This window comes from Sphaeramia orbicularis, chromosome 16, assembly GCF_902148855.1.
Source record: "Sphaeramia orbicularis chromosome 16, fSphaOr1.1, whole genome shotgun sequence".
Lineage (NCBI taxonomy): Eukaryota > Metazoa > Chordata > Actinopteri > Kurtiformes > Apogonidae > Sphaeramia > Sphaeramia orbicularis.
This window is the reverse complement of record NC_043972.1, coordinates 19253085-19277617: the sequence shown is the minus strand read 5'-3', so window position 1 is coordinate 19277617 and position 24533 is coordinate 19253085. Positions and strand designations below refer to the sequence as shown.

Genomic DNA, 24533 nt, shown 5'->3' with positions numbered 1-24533 from the left:
TTGCCCTGTGTGGGCTGATGGGTAAAACAGTAAACTAGGGCAAAATCAGGTCTCACCACAAATGCAAGGAGGCTTCCGCTGATGCAGACTGTATAGTCTGGTGGCCTACACGTCTCTACAATACAAACACTTACACTACACAAGAGAGTAATTTACTGAAGTAATTTTCTGAAGCACACGTTTAAGATACTTTCATTTCTATATTGACATTTTTGCTGCTATGTACTTGTACTATACCTCATTTCAGAGACATATTCAGGGGAATATTGCATGTTTTACTGGATTTCACTTAGATGACACCTTTTTTTGTTCCGTGTGTGAGCTGATGGAGGTATGTGGCTGAAGATCTATCAGTATATAGGAATATACTGTAGATCAAGGAGCAAGGACCAAAATGAAGCCACTGTTGAAATATTGCTAAGACAATCACCAGATGTTGCTCCAAAAAACCCTTACAAGACAATCACCTTAAAAATATTCTCCAGGACTCATTCTTGTTCATTTTTTCTGGTCTAGTTGTACATGTTTGCTTTGTTAATAAGTTGCAGTCTTGGACTGAGTGGTTTTGAGGTGGTTCCTTTACAGGCCAATACTTAGATCCAGGGTCAGAGGTTATCGCAGTAATACAATGTTGAGCAAATAATGATTTATTATTACCTCACCCCCTGAAGGAAAGGCAAGGGATATTGTTTTAGGTTCAGTTTGTTTGTTTCTTTGTTTAACACTCTAGCAGCAAAACCATTGGTTGAATTCATACCAAACTGGCTTTATTGAGTGCTAGTGACCCAGAATAGATGTCATTACATTTAGGGAGCAGTAGGTCAAAGTTTCAATTTTTTATAAATATATATATATATATATATATATATATATATATATATATATATATATATATATATATATATATATATATATATAAATCTTTTTTTCCCCCATTTACTTATAATGGGTGAAATTTCAAATGTTTATAAAAACATAAATTTTGTTTTAATTTACTTCATACTTGGCACATATATAGAGGCAGTTGATATGCTGACATCACTGTACACATAGACATGATGACATCAGCTGGATCCATGCTAAAATAAGCTACAATATGTAAGAGGGGTTGTTGGGGCTGGCACCACTTGCTTATACTAATTTTTCCTTGTATATGTTTCAATGGGAATAATTTGTGTGTGTGTGTGTGTGTGTTTTCTGAAATGTTAAAATAAAGTATTTAAAGAAAGATCTCAGGGTGAATAGGAGCTCTGATGTAAGCCCTGTTGGGTTATGGATGATTGACAGGTGTGATTGACAGCTCACTCATCAAACTTTTACAGCTTCTGTATTTTTCCTGACAAACTGCTCACCTGTAACTGTGGTTAAGAGGTTACACTGACAAGACCATAAAATGACTTGGTTACACAATGCTTGATGAAATGTACTGTTTTAGTGACGCAGTAAGGTAACATTTAGCATTAGCTGACCCCTGATGTCTCTAATGCTCCTGCAGTTCCGCCCCTTTGGCCCATATTTGGTCACTGTTGCTTCCAAAAGCCAACACACTAACAGCCAAATTGTAAACTACTGTCTTCAGAGAGACAGTTCAGAAACCAGTGGGTGACATCACGGTTCCTCTGTCCACTAATTATACACAGTCTATGATATATACACTAGTCTTTGTGGAATGGGGTTCTGTAGAGCCCTGTTTGGTGAAGAAAAGGCCCTTGAGACGGATTCCAAGTGCCACCTCATAGACAACATCAAACAATCAACAATAGTTATTTACAATATGTGTAACTGAAAAATAGAACCAATTTTATTTACAGCAATAAAATTATATATATATATATATATATATATATATATATATATATTTTTTTTTTTTTTTTTTTTTTTTTTTTTTTTCGATTTAAAGACATAAACATTCTCATTTGAGCCCTACCCAAGTGCCTAAACTCAACCAAATCTTAACCATATTGTTACCACAACCTCCATGCTGCACAGATTTGGTACATTTTGAAGTTATCTGTGGTATTTCCTGTCATGTCTGCTTCTGGCTGTAGGGGTGCTAATCCAAATACCTCCCGAGTGTCATATAAAAAGCATTTGGTGGAATTGTTGGATATTTTTATGTCACCTTTTTCTTCCCTTTTTACTGTGGGAAAGATATAGTGCCCTTAGACCTCATCTCTGACAGATTTAGTCACATGATTAGCAGCTGGGTGCACATCTGCCCAATCAACTTCAATCTGTTCACTTCCTTGTAAAGAGGCTTAAATGTCAGATAACTTGTTGACCTATTACATTTTGCCTTGTTTGACTTTGTGTGTGAAGTTTCCCAGATCTCCACATTTGTTTGGTGAGTAAAACCTCATCACAGTAAAACAAAACCAGGTCAGAATTTATAATAAGGCCTAAAGTGGTCTTATTATCTTTTTGGAGAGTCACATGACTTAAAGTCAGCCTTAAGTTGCTATTTTTCACATGTCCATTTCCAAACTTTCTGACTGATCAACTGTAGGTAATAGACTGACTTATACACTTACATGAGCTATATTGGATGTTTCAAATGCATGTTCAGTATACAAAGGAACAACAGACATGAACAAATTGACACGCAAGGCCATCATTTTGTCATCATTTTCATAGATTTTCTTTGTTTTTCACATGGACACACACAGACAGGAATAAAAAAAAAAATAGGTTTAGCCTCAACCTCCATATTAGAGCCATAAAAGTCTGTTTACATGTGGATGAGAGGCCCATATGTAAGAAAGAAACGACCATTATTCAAACTGTATTTTTGCAGATAAGAAATTACTTGACTGATGTTGAACAAAGACTCGAGCTGAATTCTAAATTGTAGAAAACGACTTGAATTTATTATAGCTCACCACTGTCAATAAGGTAAATGTTTAAGGCTACTATTCAGTTTACTTTTGGGTTGATGTAATACTTGTTTGGGTGAAGTAAAACACAAGGAGGATGACCTCTGTTTCATTGCTTAGCTATAGGTCAGTGTGTTACTTTCAGAACTCTGGTCTCCTTTGCTGATCATTTCGGAGGCTTATAATTGATGGCTTAACATTTTCATGTGGGACAGATCATCACAAGTTCATGTCATCACTTGCTTGACTTTCAGCAGAGACTTGACCTGAGTGATTTTTGTAGGACTTGAAGGTTAAAACGCAAGATTTATTGTGCTTGTGTCCTAGTCTCTCTATCACAGGACGCTCTTTAACGTAAAGCTATAACTACCTTTCGCACATAAAGAAACCCATCCAGGTTTCTATGTTATTGTGACTAAAAAGGTTATAAATGTGCGACTGACACACACAAACCTATCTGTGACAGTTTTTCTCCGTTTGACCTTTACAGATTTGCAGAGCATGCATGTTCTTCAGTTCCAGTTTCACATCTCCCTTGTTGGCCTTTTAGCAGAAGTTGCAGGTAAAGTGTTTTGTTTTAGCCAAAGGGCATCCAAACTGTGCTTCTGAGGGCTTTGTGTTGAGACTTTCCCTCTCACTTGGGGTTAAAACATCATATTCCAGCCCTGAGTCAGCTTCCCTTATCTTTAGGTCACCGATTCCTGCCTTTCGCATTTACAGTTGTGTAGACCTTTGCGGTTATAGTCTGACCTTTGCTACAGCAGAAGAACACCTCTGTCTTTTTATATTGATGTAATGAACAGCCATATTTCTCCCCTCCTTTATGACTTTTCAAAAACTTGAGGGATTCTTTTGTCCAGTCATTATTTTCTTCTTAAAATAAACTCTATCATATGATAAACAGCTGGTTTAACATGAGAGTCTTCATGTGACTGTGCTAAAATTAAACTTCAGATACATTGAAGAAATCACACTGAAATGCAAGAAATGCATCCCTGATCTAAAGTCAGGTGATTTGACAACTGGGAATGTTTTTTTTTTTTTCACAGAGGAAGTGATGAAATGATTCTTCCCCTTTTTCTGTGAGGTGTTAATTATCACATAATATTATAATTGCCTTAAAGGCAGAAGTGAGATTAACATAATATTAATGTTATTTTCTCTGTGCAGGAGTCATTAAACTAATCAAGATTCTTTAATGACATTTTCTGACAATATTGCAGCATTAAAATTATTATATATTAATGTACGTATAAAAAATTGTTAACAAAAATGGAAGTACATTCTCAATAGTATCTCAATCAACACCTCTTTGTTGTTTGTTCATTCTTTTACTCGTTCATTTATTTGTTCTATTGCATCATTCCATCAAATCATTCTACTCTGTCTGGTTCTATTCTGTTCATTCATGTTGTGTTGAAGGTGCCGGCAATGACACATTTTTGTGATCGGATGTAAGTAAATGTCAGATTAAACCCTTTATTTCCTTCCATCGTTCCTTTTTCCTTCTTTCCGTGTAAATATAAAACCACCCATATCATATGTGTGAGACCTACCCCGTATCTGATATCAGTGCAGCTGAGGTTGTTTCAGAAATGGGCTGTAATGTTTGTCATATTTACACTAATTTCCTTTATCTGTGAGGAAGGATGTGAATCATTGTGGCTGAGTAATGGCCTGTGTTTTCTACCTTTATAAGGACATGATTCTTTTTAAAGTTCGGACGCCTCTAAGGATTATTTTCAGCATGAGTTCAACTACTGGTTGCATTTTGATTCATTGTTTTGTCGTACAATATGGTGATGGAACAGAGTGTCCATTTTAATCTCTTAGACTAATATTTAATGAGCTGAAAGTAAGAAATGTTTGGCATTTTACCTACTGATTTTGACAGGATAGGATAAATATTAAGAAAGATTTTATATTACAACAAGAGGTAGGCCATGTAATGGATTTGTTATTGTTTTCCTACTTATTTGCAACATATATGGCAATGGATTATTTTTTTTTTTTTTTTTAATTTCTGACCATATTTCTTTGCAGTCCAGTATCTTTACATTTTATTCATGTTTTTACAACATAATTTTCATCTTTTCACATTTTTTGAAGGTGATATTCATAGATGGATTCACTAAAGGATCATCTTTTTTATTTTTAGTTCTATTCACTTATGTTGAAATCAATGTTAATGCAAGAGGTGCTTTTAGGGAAAATGAAAATAATCAATAATTCTCCATAAATACATTAATTATGTTGAGGGATAAAGTAAAAAAAAAAAAACATCAGAAAAATAGGTTCTTAAGTACCTCTGGCATGTTTACAGCTTGTTTTACTACCCAAAACTGCCTAAGTATTGCAGGTTAAAATATGGAAAACATGTTCAATATTTGATTGTGTTGTATAATACATATATATGTGTATAACATTTGAGTGTATTATTGGTTGTAACAGGAGAGTAAGAGGAGAAATGATGCTCTAAAAGACAAGAAAATAAGCAATAACACCATAAAAAATGTAATTATATTCATAAGCACTTGTGGTAACCAATAAGTCATATTTTTATTATCGTCTTTATGTGAATTTGAGCATTAATGCAAGAGAAAAAACAAAAATATATTGATAAAATAAGTGAATGTTCGATGAAAAGTAATGTTTGGTTTAATTGGTTGGGTATTCATGTGCCATCTGTTCAATAAAAGTCTCTTCTAAATAATACATTTTTTTATTGACTGTGAAGAGGCTGCTCAGTTTTCACACATTAAAGCAGAAAGTCACTGGACCTGTACCATTGTCTCACATACCCATATCTATCTCAAAGTTTCGTTAGCTTTGTGCCGCTGCTGGAAACAGGTCTGGCACGTCTACTATCATCCTGGAACAGGAATAAAAACTCTCTGGGTTGTTTGTCTAGTTCTTAAATGAAGCACACTCATCCTGGGTGGCAAAAATGATGTCAGGAGAGAAATAGTTTGGGCTGAACACATGCACGTAAGAAGGCATGTCGTGATATTAAAATGAATAAATCCCTAAAAAAGAAAATGTCACATAAAAAGAAGTGTATCTTTGTCAAAACTTGGCATTTCCAGCATGTAGTTGCAGCTCAGAGGATGTTGGTCTTTCACAAAGCGAGGAGCACTTTCGTAATATTAACATTTGGATAGCAGCAGGAAGGACAACTGTGTGACTTAAACATTCCAATAGAGTACATCCCTTGAGCCAGAGAGTTTGCCTGGTTAATTTTTAATGGTAAAGGAATTTGCGTACTCAGGAATTCAAAGAAGGATCATTTATTTTCCACAAGTTGACAAGAACTGAAAACCGAAATATCATTTTGTTATAAAGTCAGAAAGCAAGCGATATTTACACGTTTGGAGCAACTTTAGTCATAATTTTCTGACGAGTTTCTTGTCATCTGGTCTCATTAGAGATTTGGCTCTTGAGCAGCTCTGTTATTCTCTACAGCACTTTAGTAGTTTGGTGCTCATACATGGGGGATTAAAAGCACCCACAAAAAAAGTCAAAATGTGGGCCAGAAACCAAAAACGATTGGAAAAATGTAAAAATCCTCCAGTAGAATATATACAACGAATATGCCATCTATTGTTTTTATTTAACAAAAGTCATATCATCACTGAGATACTGAGGAGAATATAAATACCTTGGAATATGGACTGATGAGAAAATTATATTCCAAACCCAAAGTTAATATCTTTTTGTCTCTTAGACTGAAAAAAAAACTGGGTATATCTAAAGAAATATTACAGAAATCTTCCCCATGTTCTGTGGAAAATGATGGTAGAGACAGCTTTCTTGTTGATCCTTTACTGCGGTGATATAGTTTATAGGTATGCATGATCATGAGATTTATCACTGGTGATGTCATACATTATTGAAATTTATATGATAAAATAGAGTGGCCCTCTCTTCAAGACAGGTGTGATAGACACTGGCATTTTTTAAAATACAAGGCTGTTACAGGAAAATTGCAGCATTACCTGATGGATCTGCTTCATTATTCTCCTGGATTTCATCACACCCCTCAAAGATGTATCAGACCTGCATCATCACCATGTTAAATTAAATACGCGTACCTTTTAATCATTTTAACATCTAATTTTAAACCTGCCCTCCTCTACTTGGACTATGGATGGATAGATAGATAGATAGATAGATAGATAGATAGATAGATAGATAGATAGATAGATAGATAGATAGATAGATAGATAGATAGATAGATAGATAGATAGATAGATAGATAGATAGATAGATAGATAGATAGATAGAAAATTTAGTAATATTATACTGAAGGGGTTAATTTGGACAACTAGGGATTATTTCCAGAAATGTTTTATCAGACGCCATTACATCAACGTCTGTCTAAAATCGTTCGCCTCTTTAGCCCTAATTGTTTATTTTGTCTAGTAGATTGTTTGTTTTCCTCAGAGGAATGACTGAGATGTTGACATAATGCTTGACAAATCTAACAAATACCACCGATAAAACTCATGTTGCTTGTTTTCATGTTCAGTTAATGATATATTTTGCCGAAAAAGTCACTTTTTCATCAATTTTCCTGCTTTTAATATAATTATTCATCACTTATTAAATCCCAGAAGTTTTTTAGCAGACACCATTACATCATTATCTGTCTAAAATTGTTCCCCACTTTATCACATATTTGGTCTTGTAGGTTGTTTATTTTACTGACCCTTAAATGACTTTGGTCACATGGTCAGGAAGTTTCCTACGCGTGAAATCTGTGTCGTCAGAGGAGTAACTAAGATGTTGACGTAGTGCGTGACAAACCTGACAAATGACCTGCGCAGAAATACAAACCCAAACAAGAACAAAGAGACAAGTGTTGAAAGTGTCATATGAGGAAATGAGCCCCTGAAGATACCTGCTGGACCTGATGTCACTGTCACTGATGGTCTCGTAAAAAGTTCACACGTAAAGCCAAGGCGGTCCTATATTTACAATAGGTTAAAGGAAGGAGATGACTCATCCATCTGAGTAATAGTTTGTTTCCTACCTTTTACAAGAGTAGTGAGGGCTACAAGTAACACCATTTTCAGCATTAATTCAGGAGCATGTTCTCTGAATTACTGGGTTAGTCAGTGAATGAAATAGTTCCAAAAGTCCAAGAACAAAAGCTTTTGAGCCGAAATCTGCTTGGTACTGCTTATACGCACATGTGATAAATATTAAAGGAGGTATATGTACACTCTCAGAAATAGAGGTACCAGCTTGTACTTAAAAGGGTACAAATGCTTGTCGCTGGGGGTGTACTTTTTTGAGAGACATTTCTGTACCCTTTTGAAATGCTCCATTTTTGTACCTTAAGTACTTAACATAGAAAGAAAACTCTCATATAGTTAATAATGCCATGATGTTTAAAGTTTGAACCGGTGGCCTAATTGAGAAAAAAAAAACAAAAAACGGCATAGGCAAGCTACGACATCAAGACATGGAGGTGCGAATGAAAACCTGATAAAACAGAGATTATGGCAATAATCAGAGGTTCTAATAAGCTAAATAAATTATTAGGCTATTATCATTGAGCTAATTGGGCTTTAAAATTAAAACACAAATTATTATTAAATATAATATAGAGTAATTACAGTATGATATAAAATAAATAATGCGCTAAGCCTAATGTTTGAACTATAATTAGGCCTACTGTTCAGTTCTCCTCGCCTATAGCCTATTCTCATGGTCTACACACATTTTTTAATGCTGCAGGGTACCTTATAGTACACATTTGTACTTTACATAACTTTGGACCCTTTTTCATAGTCTAAAGGTGCAATTCTGGCCTCCTAAAGACCAATATTGTACTTTTGAGAGAAAATTCTAAAAAAAAATGTACTTATAGGTACATAAATGTTCTGATCTCGTACCTCTATTTTTGAGAGTGTAGTATTTCTACTTTAACTTATTTAATTATAATCTGTTAGAGTGTTCTAAATAAGTGGCTCTGAAGTTTGGCCTAAGATGACGATATATTGCAGTATAAAGATATGAACTGAATTTATTTACACCAACAGGGCGGGGTGACCACTAATGTGACCACTAGAGGGAGTAGTGAGTCACTCTGCGGTTTCCAATGGTGAGGAAAACTAACATTACAGGGCAAAAATTCATGGGAAGGAATGCTTCTCGGACCAAAAAAGAGTTTGTTCGAGGAGCTCTTTGGAAAAAAGGGATTCATAAAGTAAAAAACACTTCTACGCGTTTCAGCTTCAAGCCTTCATCAGCAAGTCAAAACAACAAAATGACTTCCTGATGAAGGCCTGAAGCTGAAACGCGTAGAAGTGTTTTTTTAGGTCTAGATATGACCATGCCATGTTAATAAAGGCATTTTAATGTTTAAAGAGAGTGCCTTGGAGTTTTCTTTCAGTCACAGGGCTTTTGACCAAAGCATTGAAAAGTGGCCAGATGGGATGAGAACCACTAAGAAACAACTTTAATCCTTTTTTTTTTTTTTTTTTTTAAATTTTAAATAAATAAATAAATAAATAAATAAATAAATAAATAAATAAAAATAAATAAACAACTTTAAGAGTCAAAGTGACAAAATGATAAAAATTATAAGCAGTGTCAGTCAGGTTCAGAGGCTCCAGAGTGAATGTACAAACACTGTCATCTTCTGCAACACTGATTCACCAATAAAACCCATATTGCTTGTTTTTCTGTTCTGTTATTGATATATTTTGCTTAAAAAAAATAAAAAAACACTTTTTCTCAAATTTTCCTGCTTTTAATTTAAAACCCCTTTAGCCCTATCAGCCAGCCAGCGGGCTGAAAAAATTATATTAATATTCATCTACTATAAAAATATAATAAATCAGGACAATGAATGTTTTTTTTCAACTTTTGCTCAAAGTTTAGACCCTAATGTTAATAAAAGTACATCAAAAGTGTATTTTAGTGCAAACTTTAATGTTCAAACATGATTTTTAATCTTTGTGGGGTGAAATATATGCTATTAAAAATCTCCGACATGAACAATTAATTGATGCATATCATCGTCAATCTAGCCGAAAAAAAACAGGTGAGGATAAAAAAATTCCAATTTCTCTTTTAGTTTGTTACAGTTTACTCAGGCATAGTAATAGATACAATATTTTAGACAATGGGAATAGATTCTGTGAGGTCTCTAAATGTCCATAGACACCAAGAACATCCATATGAACCTTAATATTGTGAAGTAATTCTTCATTTACTTTGGGTATGTCTTTTGAGGCGTTTTTCCCCTGAAAATATGGTCAGGGTTTAACAGGTTAATAATCTTTGAATTTTCTCTGAGCTTTTATATCTTTATGATCAGTGAATTAAACAGGAAAATTTCTGATCTTCCCTGAAAAATGTAAAATACAGAGGATAATATTACATTCATTCACTCATTATCTGAACCACTTTATCCTCACTAGGGTTGCTGGAGCCTATCCCAGCTACTTATGGGTGAAGGCGGGGTACACCCTGGACATGTCACCAGTTCATCACAGGGCTGACATATAGAAACAAACAGTCACTCTCACATTCACACCTGTGGGCAATTTAGATTAACCGCTTAACCCATCAGTTCATGTCTTTGGATGGTGGGAGGAAGCTGGAGTACTCGGAGAGAACCCACGCAGGCACGGGGAGAACATGCAAACTCCACACAGAAAGGTCCCACCCCCATCGACTGGTGTTAGAATCGAACCCACCACTACACTACCATGTCACCCTAATATTACAATAAATTGTGATAAATACCATGGGAAAGTTTGGAAGATCACCACATAGTTCTGTCTTTAGCAAATATTTTTGTTTTATGTCACATCAGTTGTCATTTTTCAGTGTAACTTTCCACCTTTTACTCATTGGTAGCTTTCAGAATGATGCTTTCAAAGTATCTTCCCCCAACACTGAATATTTCATTCAGTGGTTACATTCACATTTTCACTAAACTGCAGAAACAGAGTTTGATCCGAGGGCATATCAAGTTCAGACATGTTCCTGAATATGTAATGAAAAGGAAGTTGTATTTGTGAGTGATGTTGCAGCAAATATCTGGCTTCCTGTTCTGCATCATTTCCTTTGACATATGAACACAGTGAACAGCAGCAATGTGTGAAACTGCCTCAGGTTAATACCACAGGTAAAACCAGGTGTGAGTGCAGTTTTTGTTATGTTTTTATCACACATTTTCCTCACACAATCTCAATATGCTGTCATACTGGGCCCCATGAGGTGAGAATAATAATGAAAAGTGACAGAGTTGACAGATGCAGTGGATGGTTTAAGCTATGATTCGGGGGAAGGTGGCGTCCTCTTGTGGTGAATCAGCAAATCACATCATAAGCAGAAGTGGAAGAGTTATTCCTTAAGTTAGTTATTCTTAAGAACGGATAACACACCATGAAATACTCAAAACGTTCATCATGTATGATATAATATAGTGTGTGAAATCAAGAACAGCTTTTCTACATGCATTCTCTCAAATTTATTTACAATGTCTTTTGTTGACTGCTACTTTATTTTTTTACTTTTGTATATATGTTTGTACTTTTTACATTTCCTATGTTAATGCGTATTATTCACTAAAGCTATTAAATATATATAGTGCAGTAAAAAGTACAACATTTGCATTCTTTTACAGTTTTTCTCAGTCACTTTGGTGCATTTCTCTAATCATTTAACTTAGCACAATAGGTGCATTTTTCAAGCAATGTGTGCAATCTGAAAAACACAGTTGTAGTAATTTGCTGTAAATGCTTAGATTAAGTATCAAAAGCTATGAAACTGTCAGTACCATCAGAGTGACAAGTCCTTATGCTGTTGTTTATGAACAAGACGGTCAAAACATTTAACCATTTTGTCAATACAACAGTTTAACCCTGTAAGTATCATGTGATGATGCAAAGCTGATTTACTGCTAGACATATCACTGCACTATATAAAGAAAAAATAATAATTTACAGTAAAAATATAGGAACACACCCCTTAGGCAGAGTTACACAGGGAAAATGAAGTATAGTATGTTTTTTTTTTTCTTTTATTAGTGATGCAGTTAATTAAACATAGTGGAGAGAAAGAAAAAAAAGCAACAACAAATAAACAAAAAACAAACAAGCAAAAAAATAACCAACCAGAACGACATCATATTACAATGAAAAAGATTATAAATGTGAAGAGCAACTAAGCAATATAGATTGATTTGGGGCGAGAGGGAAAAAGCAAGGACAGTGTACAGTGTGTTTGTTCATCCTGATGTTCCTGTCTGTCAGGTTGTAGATTTCCATCTACATCACAGCAGATATTATCCCTATTGATGCAACGCGGAAAATATTAAGTTAAACATCGAAACCATCCTCTGCAGGAGGTTATTAAGAAATCTTTTAGCACTTCTGCAGGCAACAGATAAATCAATGCTTCTCAATCTTGAAGTCGTCTGGAATTCAAATGGGGTCGCCTGAAATTTCCAGTAATTGATATGGGAAAAAAAAAATACAAATAATTTTTTTTTATATGATTCAATATATATTTCATTATAATTAAAACACCACACACTTTTCCTGATAAAAATCAAGCTCAAATAAAATGCAGGATATAATATTTGAGAGAGCATATCTTAATTGACCAGATCATGTGACCGCGTGCGTTACTACACTTCAACCTGTCAGGACACAGTCACAGTCAGAAAACCGGACCGAACAGAGAATGGAAAGATTTCTTCACCCGCCTGGCCCCACTATCTTCAAGAGAAACTGAGAAACAGACACCAAAAAGGTGCATTATATACATTATATAGCCTAAATGTCATCTAAAATTAATGTTTATCTGCAACATAGTATAGCAAACTATTACATGATCAGAAACAAATTCATTTTAGCAAAAAAAGTCACCATTTTGAATGTCTGGGGTCGCCAGAAATTTGTGATGTTAAAATGAAGTGATGAGCCAAAAAAGGTTGGGAACCACTGGGCTAAATGTTTAGGGGGAAGGACTAACCCTAACTCTAACCCAACAAAAACAGTTGCACTAAAGCAAAAGTGTTTGCTGTAGTCAGAAATTAATTTTATGATGTAAATAAGTGATATGTGAAATTTCCCATTCTAATACTGTATAAATGAAAAAATGCACCAAATCAACTAAGGAAAACAGCATTAGTGTTGGGGAGAGACCTAGTAGAGCCTGTTTTACTGTGATGCCAAATATGACAGCAAAATAAACACACAGTAATGTGAAATGGACCTTCATGTACCTGAATAAAATAGAACTGTCCTTTGGTTTAGAAACATTACCCTGACTGAAGTTATGTGTAAAAGATATAACAAGTTGAAGCTGTTGATGTCGCGTGTCGAGACACAACAATGACAATACAATGTGACAGGACAAAAACAAAAAGGCACAACAAGATGACGGTGACAAAAAGATACAGCAAGAGGAAGATATAAAAGGCACAAGATGAAAATTACAAAAAAAAAAAAAGATTCTTTCACATTGTTTTGACAGTTATGTGTTTGTTAGTTGGTGACGTGTTGCTTGTAGTAAATTTGTTTCTGAATAAATTTACTTCCTGCCACATTTAGCCGTGGTGTTACCTGTTTGTGCACCTTTTTGTGTGTATGAATGAACACAGAAGGAACTAAAGGTGACGACGATAAATGCAATAATTGAATACTTTTGTGCTTATAACCAGTGGTGGAAAAATGTTCAGATCCTTTTAAGTATAAGTAAGTATTATTGGCAAAATGTAGATATTCATGTAGTCATGGTGTAATAAAATGCTTCCTGACAGCATTTTTTTTAATCTATTATATCTGTTAGTGGTTCATTTTACTGAGGTACATGTTTATTTTGAGCTCATTTGAACTACTTTTGGTGGATTATTCTACAGCAATGAATTATACTTCAAATATGTACTGAAGTACTTCAGTACAAGTATCTATATCGAAGGTGAAAAATAATACCGAAATATGACAGATCTTAGATAAATGCAAAACAACTTATAAAAAAAAGTTATGATACTGACTCAAAATTTTAAATATTTATTAATTTTTCTTCAATGAAACAACCTAAATAGCAATCTTTTTTATATAAATTAGGCAAAAAGCAGTTAATAAAATAAAATACAGACATTAAACAGTTTCTTTCTCACAGTTTTCAATCACTTTAAAACACAGTAAGCTTAAAAAATTCACACCATCACCAAACTACACAATTTCGAATAACAATCTGCTGAGATACTAAAAACAAAAACATATTTTCTGTAACGAATTGACTTGTATTTCACTGTGTATCAAGTCCAGTGTTCACAGAATGTGGAAATATGACCATTTAGTCAACATTTGTAACAGTGTCAGCCAGTAAAACTTGCAGTTCAACCCATCGTACTCTACTTTTTGGATCCCTCTTCTTTTTAGTGTTCATTAATAAAGGGCTTTAGAACTCTGCAAACACTCAGCAATTAGACATATGTCTGCAAATTCTTGAGGATGTTTTGTTCAAGATTTGTTGCATCAAACATAGATATTTGTAGAAAACTTGAAAACCCCAAACTATGCTGACAAAAAACCCCCCAACATAATCCTAACGGAGCTGGTATGCACCCCAGAAAGTATTCAGTTTTATGGGGTCACCTTTAAAAATTAGCCTGACGCTGTCTGTTTTCTGGAGCCGGACGATCTTGCCCACCCACACAGACGCACGGTCAGAATCCATGTTTTTCGGGAAGGTCCCCTCTACTAAATTCTTTGATTTTTTCCCCTTGAAAATCATTGAGGCCTGCCTTTCTATAATCACAGACAGAGGGTTGCTGTCCTGTCGGGGGGTCTTCAGGTTGAAAGTAACCTGGGCGTAGATGAAGTAGTAACCGTCCTCGGAGCAGTAGATGGAGTTGTTTCGTAGGACGAGGGAGCAGGAGTCACAGCTGATTTCGTTTTCCCAGATTCCGCCGGCCTGGGTGTCTACTGGAGATTTAAGAAAGTTGGGTTTAATTCCTCTGAATTAATTTCTCCTCCACATTTTTCTGACACTTTACCTCCTTTTACAGTTTTTCATCTCTCTCCTTGTAGAAGCCAATAATGTAATAACAACCGATGACGTAATAACGGCCAATAACAAAATAAATTTGCTATACTTAAAATGTAGTAAGCCAATAACGTAATATATGGCCAACAACGTATTAAAAGTCCTGAACCGATAACGTAATAACTTTTGGTCAATAATGTTTTAACTTATTGGCTGGTTATTACATTATTGGCCTGGTAAAAAAAAATTCTTTGCAAATATAATAACTGAGCCAATAATGCAATAAATTATAACGTTATTGGCCAAAAGCTACTACATTATCACTTCAGGACTTTTATTACGTTATTGGCCAGCTGTTACGTTATTGGCCTATTACATTTTAAAAATGGCAAATTTATTACGTTACCCGGCTGTTATTATGTTATCGGTTGTTAATACATTATTGGCTTCTATACTCCTGTTCAGTGGAAACTACCATATGTATGAATATTTATATTACTTCCATAATACTGCTACTACTACTACTACTACTACCACTGCTACTACTATTACTACTAATACTACTACTACTGCTACTGCTACTGCTACTGCTACTACTATTACTATTACTATTATTACTATTACTACTGCTACCGCTACTATTACTATTACTATTATTACTACTACTACTACTACTGCTACTACTACTACTACTATTACTACTAATACTACTACTACTGCTACTACTATTACTATTATTACTATTACTACTGCTACTGCTACTATTACTATTACTATTATTACTACTACTACTACTACTATTACTACTACTACTACTGCCACTGCTAGTACTATTACTATTATTACTACTACTACTACTATTACTACTACTACTACTGCCACTGCTACTACTATTACTATGACTACTACTACTACTACTACTACTGTTACTATTACTATTACTATTGTTACTACTACTACTACTACTACTACTACTACTACTGTTACAATTACTATTACTATTATTACTACTACTACTACTACTACTGCTACTATTACTATTACTACTACTATTACTACTGCTACTACTATTACTATTACTACTACTACTACTACTGCTACTGTTACTATTACTATTACTATTGTTACTACTACTACTACTACTACTACTACTACTACTGCTACTGTTACAATTACTATTACTATTACTACTACTACTACTACTGCTACTGTTACAATTACTATTACTATTACTACTACTACTACTACTGCTACTATTACTATTACTACTACTATTACTACTGCTACTACTATTACTATTATTACTACTACTACTACTACTACTACTACTGCTACTCCTACTACTATTACTATTACTATTATTACTACTACTGCTACTCCTACAATTATTATTACTATTACTATTATTACTACTACTATTACTATTACTACTACTACTATTACTGCTACTACTACTGCTACTACTACTACTACTAATAATAATAATTGATGCATTCCTCAAATTGTGAAAACAGACCTATTTTTCCAAATGTTTAGAGATACGTGGTTCTCACAGGGCAGCTACACTATGATAATCTTACAGAATATGATGCATTGCTTTAAGTTACACAAACAGCATTTGGTACTGTATTATATTACAACATGTTTTTAGAATAAGTGCTGCCTGAAGTTATTTTGGCAACAGACACCAACAATGACATCTTTATCATCTTGTATAATCACTTTCATTCTGTACCTGAGGGCCTCCACTAAACAAACTCCACTAAAACCTGAACATTGAGTCACGTCAGAGTGTGATATTTCTGCTTTTACGGAAGTAAGCAATTTGGCTTTTTTCTGTCAGTAGAACACAGACGGTGATGTTCTCAAGTTGCCAGACACAAGCCAAACTTCTAAACTGTAGACAGTAAAATGTGGTTAAAAGCCTCACTTATTGCTGTTGCTTATCGCTCTTTCTGTTATTACGCTGTATTTCTTCTTCTGCACTATCATTGCTGACGCCCACGTCTGTACGGAGCAACAGGTTCAGATGAGTCATACTGAGAAATAAAAAGTCATTAAAATGAGGTGTAAAAGTTAAGGCTGAACAGAAGTTGGTGAATCAAAAATAGCAGCAAGTGAAAGCCCTGATCTGAGCCCTTCAGCTGATTCATATTCTCCCCAAATTCAATTTCACACTTCCTACTCAAGTTATTTGCACATAAAAACCCATGTGGTATGTTTTAACCAATGACTCTAAAAGACAAATACAGCAAACAGACAAATGTCTAAATGCACACAATCACACCCAGATGAAGACACACAGCTTTGTCATGTCTCTACTCTCATGCATTGTATTTCTTCCTCCGCACTGACTTTTTCTTCTGTGAAGTTTGTCTCTGAAAACCACAACAAACTCGAAGCAAAGCTGTAATGTGGGAGAAACAAACAAACAAGCCGTAATTACAGCCCACAGTATGAGCAACAGCAGTAACAGTAGACAACGTAGGTTTGTCTGGGGAAGCGTTGTCTGGCAGGGAGGAAAACCAACCAACATCTGGAACATCAGCTTTTTTATTTTGGTGTAGTTTTGGCTTATTGTAATGATCGCTTATGTTTAGATTTTTTTTTTAAATGATGACAGCCTGAATTATAGAAGTATCATTATGTCTCCTCAATTTAGGATTAATACCATTTTATAAACATTTAATGAAAAAGTTACACATGGTAATGTAAGATAAATCTTAAGTAAAAGCACATTAAAATTATTTTTGCAAGGGAAAGTATTGAAAGTAAAAGTACTCATTGTGCAGCAGAGTTTAGAATATTAAAACTGAATTCCATATTAAAAAATGAATGGCTGTATAAGAAATGTGTCCATATTATCAAATCCATTAACTACTTTAGAGCCTATACTAGACTTGAAAAAGAGTAGAAATACAAACTAGTATTAAAGGAGTTATATGTAGTATTAAAATGTATGTGACATTAAAAAAATGATCTAAAAGTAACACTGAATTATTCAGAATAAAGAGTTTTGAAGTTATCCCAAAAAACGCCAATGTGTTGGACTGTCAAAACATGAACAGAATACATTTACATCAACAAGGAAATTTTGTTACCACTAGAGGAAGTAGTGACTCACTGTGTTTGTCTTCCATGGTGAGGAAAACTAACACCAAGGATCCTTTGCCCAAAGCAACAGAAAGTGACCAGATGGGATGAGAACCATTAAGAAACAACTTAGAATCAAAGACAGTGTTGAAGCAGTAAAAACTAGAAGCACTGTTGGTGTTTTCACCACTGGACACAGAAGCTCTAAATGAACAGAATAGAGTTTGATGCTGAAGGGACAGTGTTTCTTCTACATAAGTGAGATTTATTCTGAGGCTTATGAAGGTATAAAGTTATTATGGGATGTTATTATATTTGCTAAGTTGCCATTTGTTCATCCATGGATCAGACTAAACTGTTCTGATCGTTCGGACAATTCCAAACAGATTTTTTTGTGCAACTATTGACAACACATATTGTACAGAAAACAGGCAATTTGTGATTTTACTGTGGCTGTTTTTCTCTTAAAAAACAGAGCTACGCTAACGGAGCTATAATGTAAACTATCAGCTGACACAGCAGATTATAAAACAGTGTTATTGTGCGAGACTGTTAAAAATAAGCAACTATGAGTTTTTCAATTTGAAGACAACATGATGATACCATAATATAGATGTGTGTAAACAATGAGCTTTATATTTTATTCAGTCATTAATTCAGTCTTTTGATGATTTGTTGGTGGTTTTGGTCCTAAGTTTGTTCTGGTACGTCACCCTGTTGTTGGAATATCAATACTACACAGTACTCCTTTAAATTAATATTCTAGTATCTAAAAACTGTAATTAAATACAAACTGATTGTATTTCCTGTCAGTTAATATTGCTCTCTCAGTAGTTGCAGGTATGGGTGCCAGTTGGAGGAGTTATGATGTTCATAAATGTAATATATATGTATTTAGAATCAGAATCATGTTTGTTGCAATATAAGTAAACAGGGATCATATTACCAGGAATTTGCTTCAGTGGTTTGGTGCATACATAGAACATGGAGTAAGTGAGAAGCACGCAGTAAAAAAATGTAAAAATTTAAAACTCATCAATAAAAATATAGAAACATTAAAAACATGAGGAGGAGAGATTTTTACTCACATAGTTCTAGCTGGATGTATGAGAGTGATGAGCCTGAAAAAACATATTAGATTTTAACTGCTGATGGGGCAAAAAAAAACATCATCATGTTTTACTTGACTTTGTAAATTGAAATGTTACAGCACAAAAAAGGAAATGCTAAATTAAACTTACGTTGAAAATTCTGGAGCATCACACCAGTGTTAGCTGTGAAAAAAGGAAAATATTATCACTATTTTTATTTATTTATTTATTTATTTATTTATTTATTTATTTATTTGTTTATTTGTTTGTTTATTTATTCATTCATTGGGTATTTCTTAGGTCATTTATCTTCATTTGATGGATTCTGTGGAGAGACAGGATATGAAGGGGAAGAAATGCAGCATATGATTTTACACTGGAACTGAATAATGGTGATAGTGATAAGACCTTGGCTTACATGAAATGCTTACAGGCTGTCCATCATGGAACTGCATGTACTAGTTCCTGATTAACACAGTAAATGGACCTTATCAGTCAAAAAGATCACATTGAACAGAGGCTGAACGTACCTGTTGGACTGACTGTTGACTTCACTGTAGAGACATCAGCCTAAAGAAAGAAAGCATACATCATTGTGGTGAACATTACTTTCATCCTTAGTCCATCCATAGAAAATAAAGAACAACACCCATCTGTACCTATATTCAATCCACATTTTGGTGGTAAAAGGTGATTTTTCCACTGTCAACAAATCCTACTAAAACATGGATACAAATAATAAAGGATTTGTCTAAAAATACAAAAACAAACTGTCAAGCTTTAGTGAGTTTTACATTGGTCTAAACTGAAAGAGATATGATAGAGCTAGTGTAGTGTCATCTGCTCATAAAAAGCTTAAAAGCTAATAATTTATCAAAATCATGACGAGGAGGTGTTGATTCTTTTACTGATGCGGTAACTGTTTGATATAATCATGTTAAAACAACAACAGAGAGCCTTTCATAACTTTTCTCCCAGGCTATTTGGAGCTGGAAGTTACCATATTTGGACACAAGAGGCAGAGCTGCAGGAGAGAAGGGGGTCATGGGTGAGCTCATGCTAAATCCTAGCTTACTAATACAGGGTGAATGAGACCAGAAAGATATTTGGGGGAGAAAAAATGTTTAAGTGTATGGGAGTCAGGCCTTTTTTTTGAGCAGCATCTAGTGGTCGTTGGTGGTATTACACTCATGTACTTCCACATAGGACCCTTGCTGTCCGCATACTTTTGGCTATATAATAAGCAACTACATCTTCCCTCACTCAGCCCATCATGATGATATTGCCATCTGCAGGCAGTTATTGTGAATCATCATGTGAAAGATTATGGAAACCGTTAAGAAATACTTAAAAAAAAACTATTTAGAGGGTATAGATTCTTTAATAATAATAATAATAATAATAATAATAATAATAATAATAATAATAATAATAATAAACAACTTTATTGCAGACACAAGTCCATGTAGCACAAGCCTACAATATACACACAACACACAGAATAAATATGTGATCATTTCAGTATTTAAGTCTGTTCTAATCTCTTTAACTGATACTGAACTGACTGAAACCATCTAAATCTTTCAGTCTTTGACTATTTCCATCACCAATTATAACACCGAGTGATGTTTCTGTTTCTGTTCCACCCACCACACCACACTTTTTATCTGTTAAACTTAATCTAGAAATAGTTTTGTTTCATTTTGTCACCTGAACACTGAATAAGAATCCAGAGCTTAATGTTGTAGAAAGTGAACTGACCTCACTTGGCTTTGGTTTGACTGAAGTGAGAAATGCGGACATAACCACTATGGCCACGGTGAGGAGGCCACACCACACGTGCAACAGCAAGAACTTCATAGACCTGGACTGAGTCTCCATCCTGTAAAACACATACAACGCTTCCATCAATTCAGGTCACATTACAGTGACTTTGGTCCATCCACTGGAGAAGTAATACCCACACTTTTTGAGCACAAAATGTCTTTATTTAGAAATGTATCTGCCCATTTCACAAAATTAGATCTTGGTTGTTAGTGGCTCTTCCAATGAAAGTCTTTTTTCTAAGTTTTTTTTTTTTTTTTGGCATCTTTTGTGTTATGTTTGTCTTTGTACATCTTTTACCTTGTTTACCTTGGTTTAACTTTTATATCATGTCCTTTTTATGTCATTTACCTTCCTTTTTTGCACTGTTGTATCATTTTTATCCAGTTCCATCTTTTAGTACTAAAGCATCTCCCCTGCAGGTCAACATTCGTAAATTCTTCCATAGATCATAGCAGTCTTCTTCTGTTTCCATAAGGAAAATTAATTCATGTCATATTATTGCTATGTTTTCTGATAACAATAGAAAAAAAAAACACATCTACCTATTTTGGGTCCTGACACTAAGTTTGGTAAACAGGTTCATTTTATCCAGAATGGTAACCTCACCAAATCCTAAACAACTCTTAACATCGTTATTTAATAGTTTACCTGCATTTTGCCTGTTAAAAAGACACAAATAACTGTGCAAAGTACTCTCACATTATCACTACCCAGAATAAACACCAGCTACAGCAAATATGATCTTATTTAGAAGTGATTTATTAAGTTACATGATACATAAAGTCTCATTTGACATTGGCGTCAATCATTTTTTATTTTCTTTATTACATTTAACCAGTGATGAAATGTGACTTTTACTCAAGTAATCTAATAACTATACATTTGAGGTACTTTATTTGTCTATGTTTATTATATTTTTGGATTCAGACCCTGCATTCAGACATGTTTTCATGAGTCCACATTGCACTCTTATTTATGGATGTTTATGACGCATATAGTCTAATGATGAGTTACTATCGATGATGGAACCGAAGAGTATCAGTCTTTAAAATGCGCTCTGTCGTTATCGGCTGTGACAACACAAACGAACACATTAAAATCAGTTATTCTGAAAAGTATCAATCTGCTCTTTTACTGTTTTTGGTTCTTTAAATATACCTTCATTGTATTGTTTTTACACTTAACTAAAGCTGTGAATGAAGTATTGTACACTGTTGTGTTGCTATGGCTACTCCAGTTAAACCTCTATACTTCCTCCGTTGCTGTACATTCATATGATGTAACATTCACACACAGTGGAGGAGAGGAATAAACTTTATGTTTGTTCCTCTGGGGCTTCTTTAACATCTGTTTCATTCAATACATTTTAGTTCCAACTTATCTCAGGTTGTCATGCAATATTTCAGTCCATTTAAGCTTAAAATACATAATTAGCACGTGCTAAATCACCACTTTAAAGATAATATTGAAGAATGACTACAGGTTTTGTACCTGTGAATAGAAACCCAGTCAGCTTTGCCACTTCGGATATTGTTGACATCATAATGCAGATATTACGTGTTTTAACATCTTTACTAAATTACTTGACCTATTTAGATGTGTTTATGTACCAATCACTTAAAGTTTACTGTGTCAAATTGCCACTTTAGCAAAGAATTAGAAGCATTTTAAACTAAAATGAATCTTTTAAAAATTGCATTTTAATTAAAGAACTTTTTACTTTTGGTCCGTATGTGATAGTTTTTCACTTCGATGGGACTAGTTCCAGTAAATACAGACCTATTTGAGGTATCTGATGAAGGTGAATTTTCTTGAACTATTTAAAACCGGTTCGACTGCTTGTGCTGTCTGCCCTAAAGGAAATGATGTGTGAACTTACATCACAACATCAATCTCTGCTTGTCCATGAGCAATACTTTGTCACGGTTCAGAGGATTTACAGAAGGGTGGATTACAATAATGTGAAAATAAGCACAGATATTCCAACCATGTGCTTTTACACATGGACTGTGACTGAGTATACATAAACCGCACAAGTCGATAGCCCAAGTGCATTATGGGTAATCTGTCTGTGCGTGCCCTCTGCTATAGAGCTGGGACTTTACCTTGGTGGGTGTCGTATGCTCTGTCCACAGTGTACCCTTTTCAGTTGTACAGTCTGTGGTTTGGTTGTTTATTTATAATGACATGAAGTGAAACTCCTCACTGCTTGTGAGAAATCTCTCTGCCTGATCTGTGGGACAACCAGCTGTCCCTCAAAGCCTAACCTGCACAGGAGAATGCTGTGATGACATACAGGTGATTTCCAGCAGCAGACACTATGTTCTGCTTACATTCCCAATCTATGAGTAAAATTATGTAAGTAATGAGTTAAGGGTACATTTACATACATCTTTTTTTCTTTCTTTTTTTTTTGTAAGTGCATGTGTTGTTTTAAATGTTGTATTTCTATTTCATTTTTGATTAGTTTTAGACCTGGGGCTGATTTTCAGTTGTCGTCATCTTCAGGCTACAGCTGCTTCTTGCTTCTTAACTCTGCTGTTTAACAATGTTGTCTATTACTATTTTTTTTTTTTTTTTTTTATTACATCTCATTTTATTTGCTGATTTTATGAAATTTTAGGAGAAAGTTCACATTGACAATAGCTTTTTCTTACCATATTTTACAAGACTTGACAGAAACTGTTGATGAAAATACAGATAAATGCCTTATATTAGAAAATATTGAAGAAATATTAAACTAATAATACGTTCTTCGCTCTATTTCAGAAGATGTAGGAGGAATATTGAATTGAAATTAGTTTAGACACCTTTTTTGAAGAACTGTATGAGAAATATGCAACTGAAAATAACATCATTTTAAAAATTATGAGACAAATTTTGACCCCTATTTTCCTACAGAAAAATTATTTAAAAGAGCATTGTTTTGAATGACAGATACCAAGGAAGTACGTTTTTAACCTCAGTGGGAATTGGCATGTTTCAACTGTGACCATACATCACAACCACGTTTTGTTTGATCCAAGGCTACACATTGTGCTAAATTACTACTTCTTTTTTTTTTCTTCTGTATTGTTATAAGAGTAGGATGTTAATTTTAACCATCAAAGAATCAGATAAATGACTAAATGTGTTTTTGTCAGTGTTATGACCATAGCAGTGTCTAAAAATATTTTTTTCATTCCAAATAAATCCATTCTGTCTTTAAAATTTTAGCATTGCATCAGCAGACAGCATTTAATACAAAACACTACCAGTATTTCCAGAGATACATGATTGTAGAAAAATGTAACTCATTCATTTGAACTTGACTCACCCAATGTGTGCTGAGCTCTCAGTGTCCAAACTCATCTGCTTCATCTGTCTGACAGACATAACAGGTTTACAGGGTTTTCCCTCTTACATGTGTTTGTAATAAAGATGAGATGGAGTTTTTTTTTTTTTTTTTTTTTTTTTCCTCTCCTCTCCTCTGTAGAGAGTTTGTGGTTTGACAGAGGAAGAAGGCAGCTTTGCGTGTAGGTGGCTCCTCCTGGGGACTGAAACATTACTGCACACTTGTTGAAACTGAAAATCAACGCTTGTATAGAAGTTTTACTGAATTATTAACACCAAAATGCATTTTCATGTA

General features: G+C 34.3%; 1 protein-coding gene across 1 annotated transcript; it reads right to left on the bottom strand.

Moving 5' to 3' along the window:
- Positions 1-13958: 13958 nt before the first annotated feature.
- Positions 13959-24247, bottom strand: lta (lymphotoxin alpha (TNF superfamily, member 1)). The gene is made up of 6 exons (XM_030158616.1): positions 24222-24247; positions 20840-20960; positions 19609-19648; positions 19229-19261; positions 19076-19108; positions 13959-14833 (listed from the first exon to the last, which is right to left on the bottom strand). The coding sequence occupies exons 2-6, from the start codon at positions 20957-20959 to the stop codon at positions 14454-14456; spliced, it is 606 nt and encodes a 201-aa protein (XP_030014476.1). The 5' UTR covers position 20960; positions 24222-24247; the 3' UTR covers positions 13959-14453.
- Positions 24248-24533: the final 286 nt, after the last annotated feature.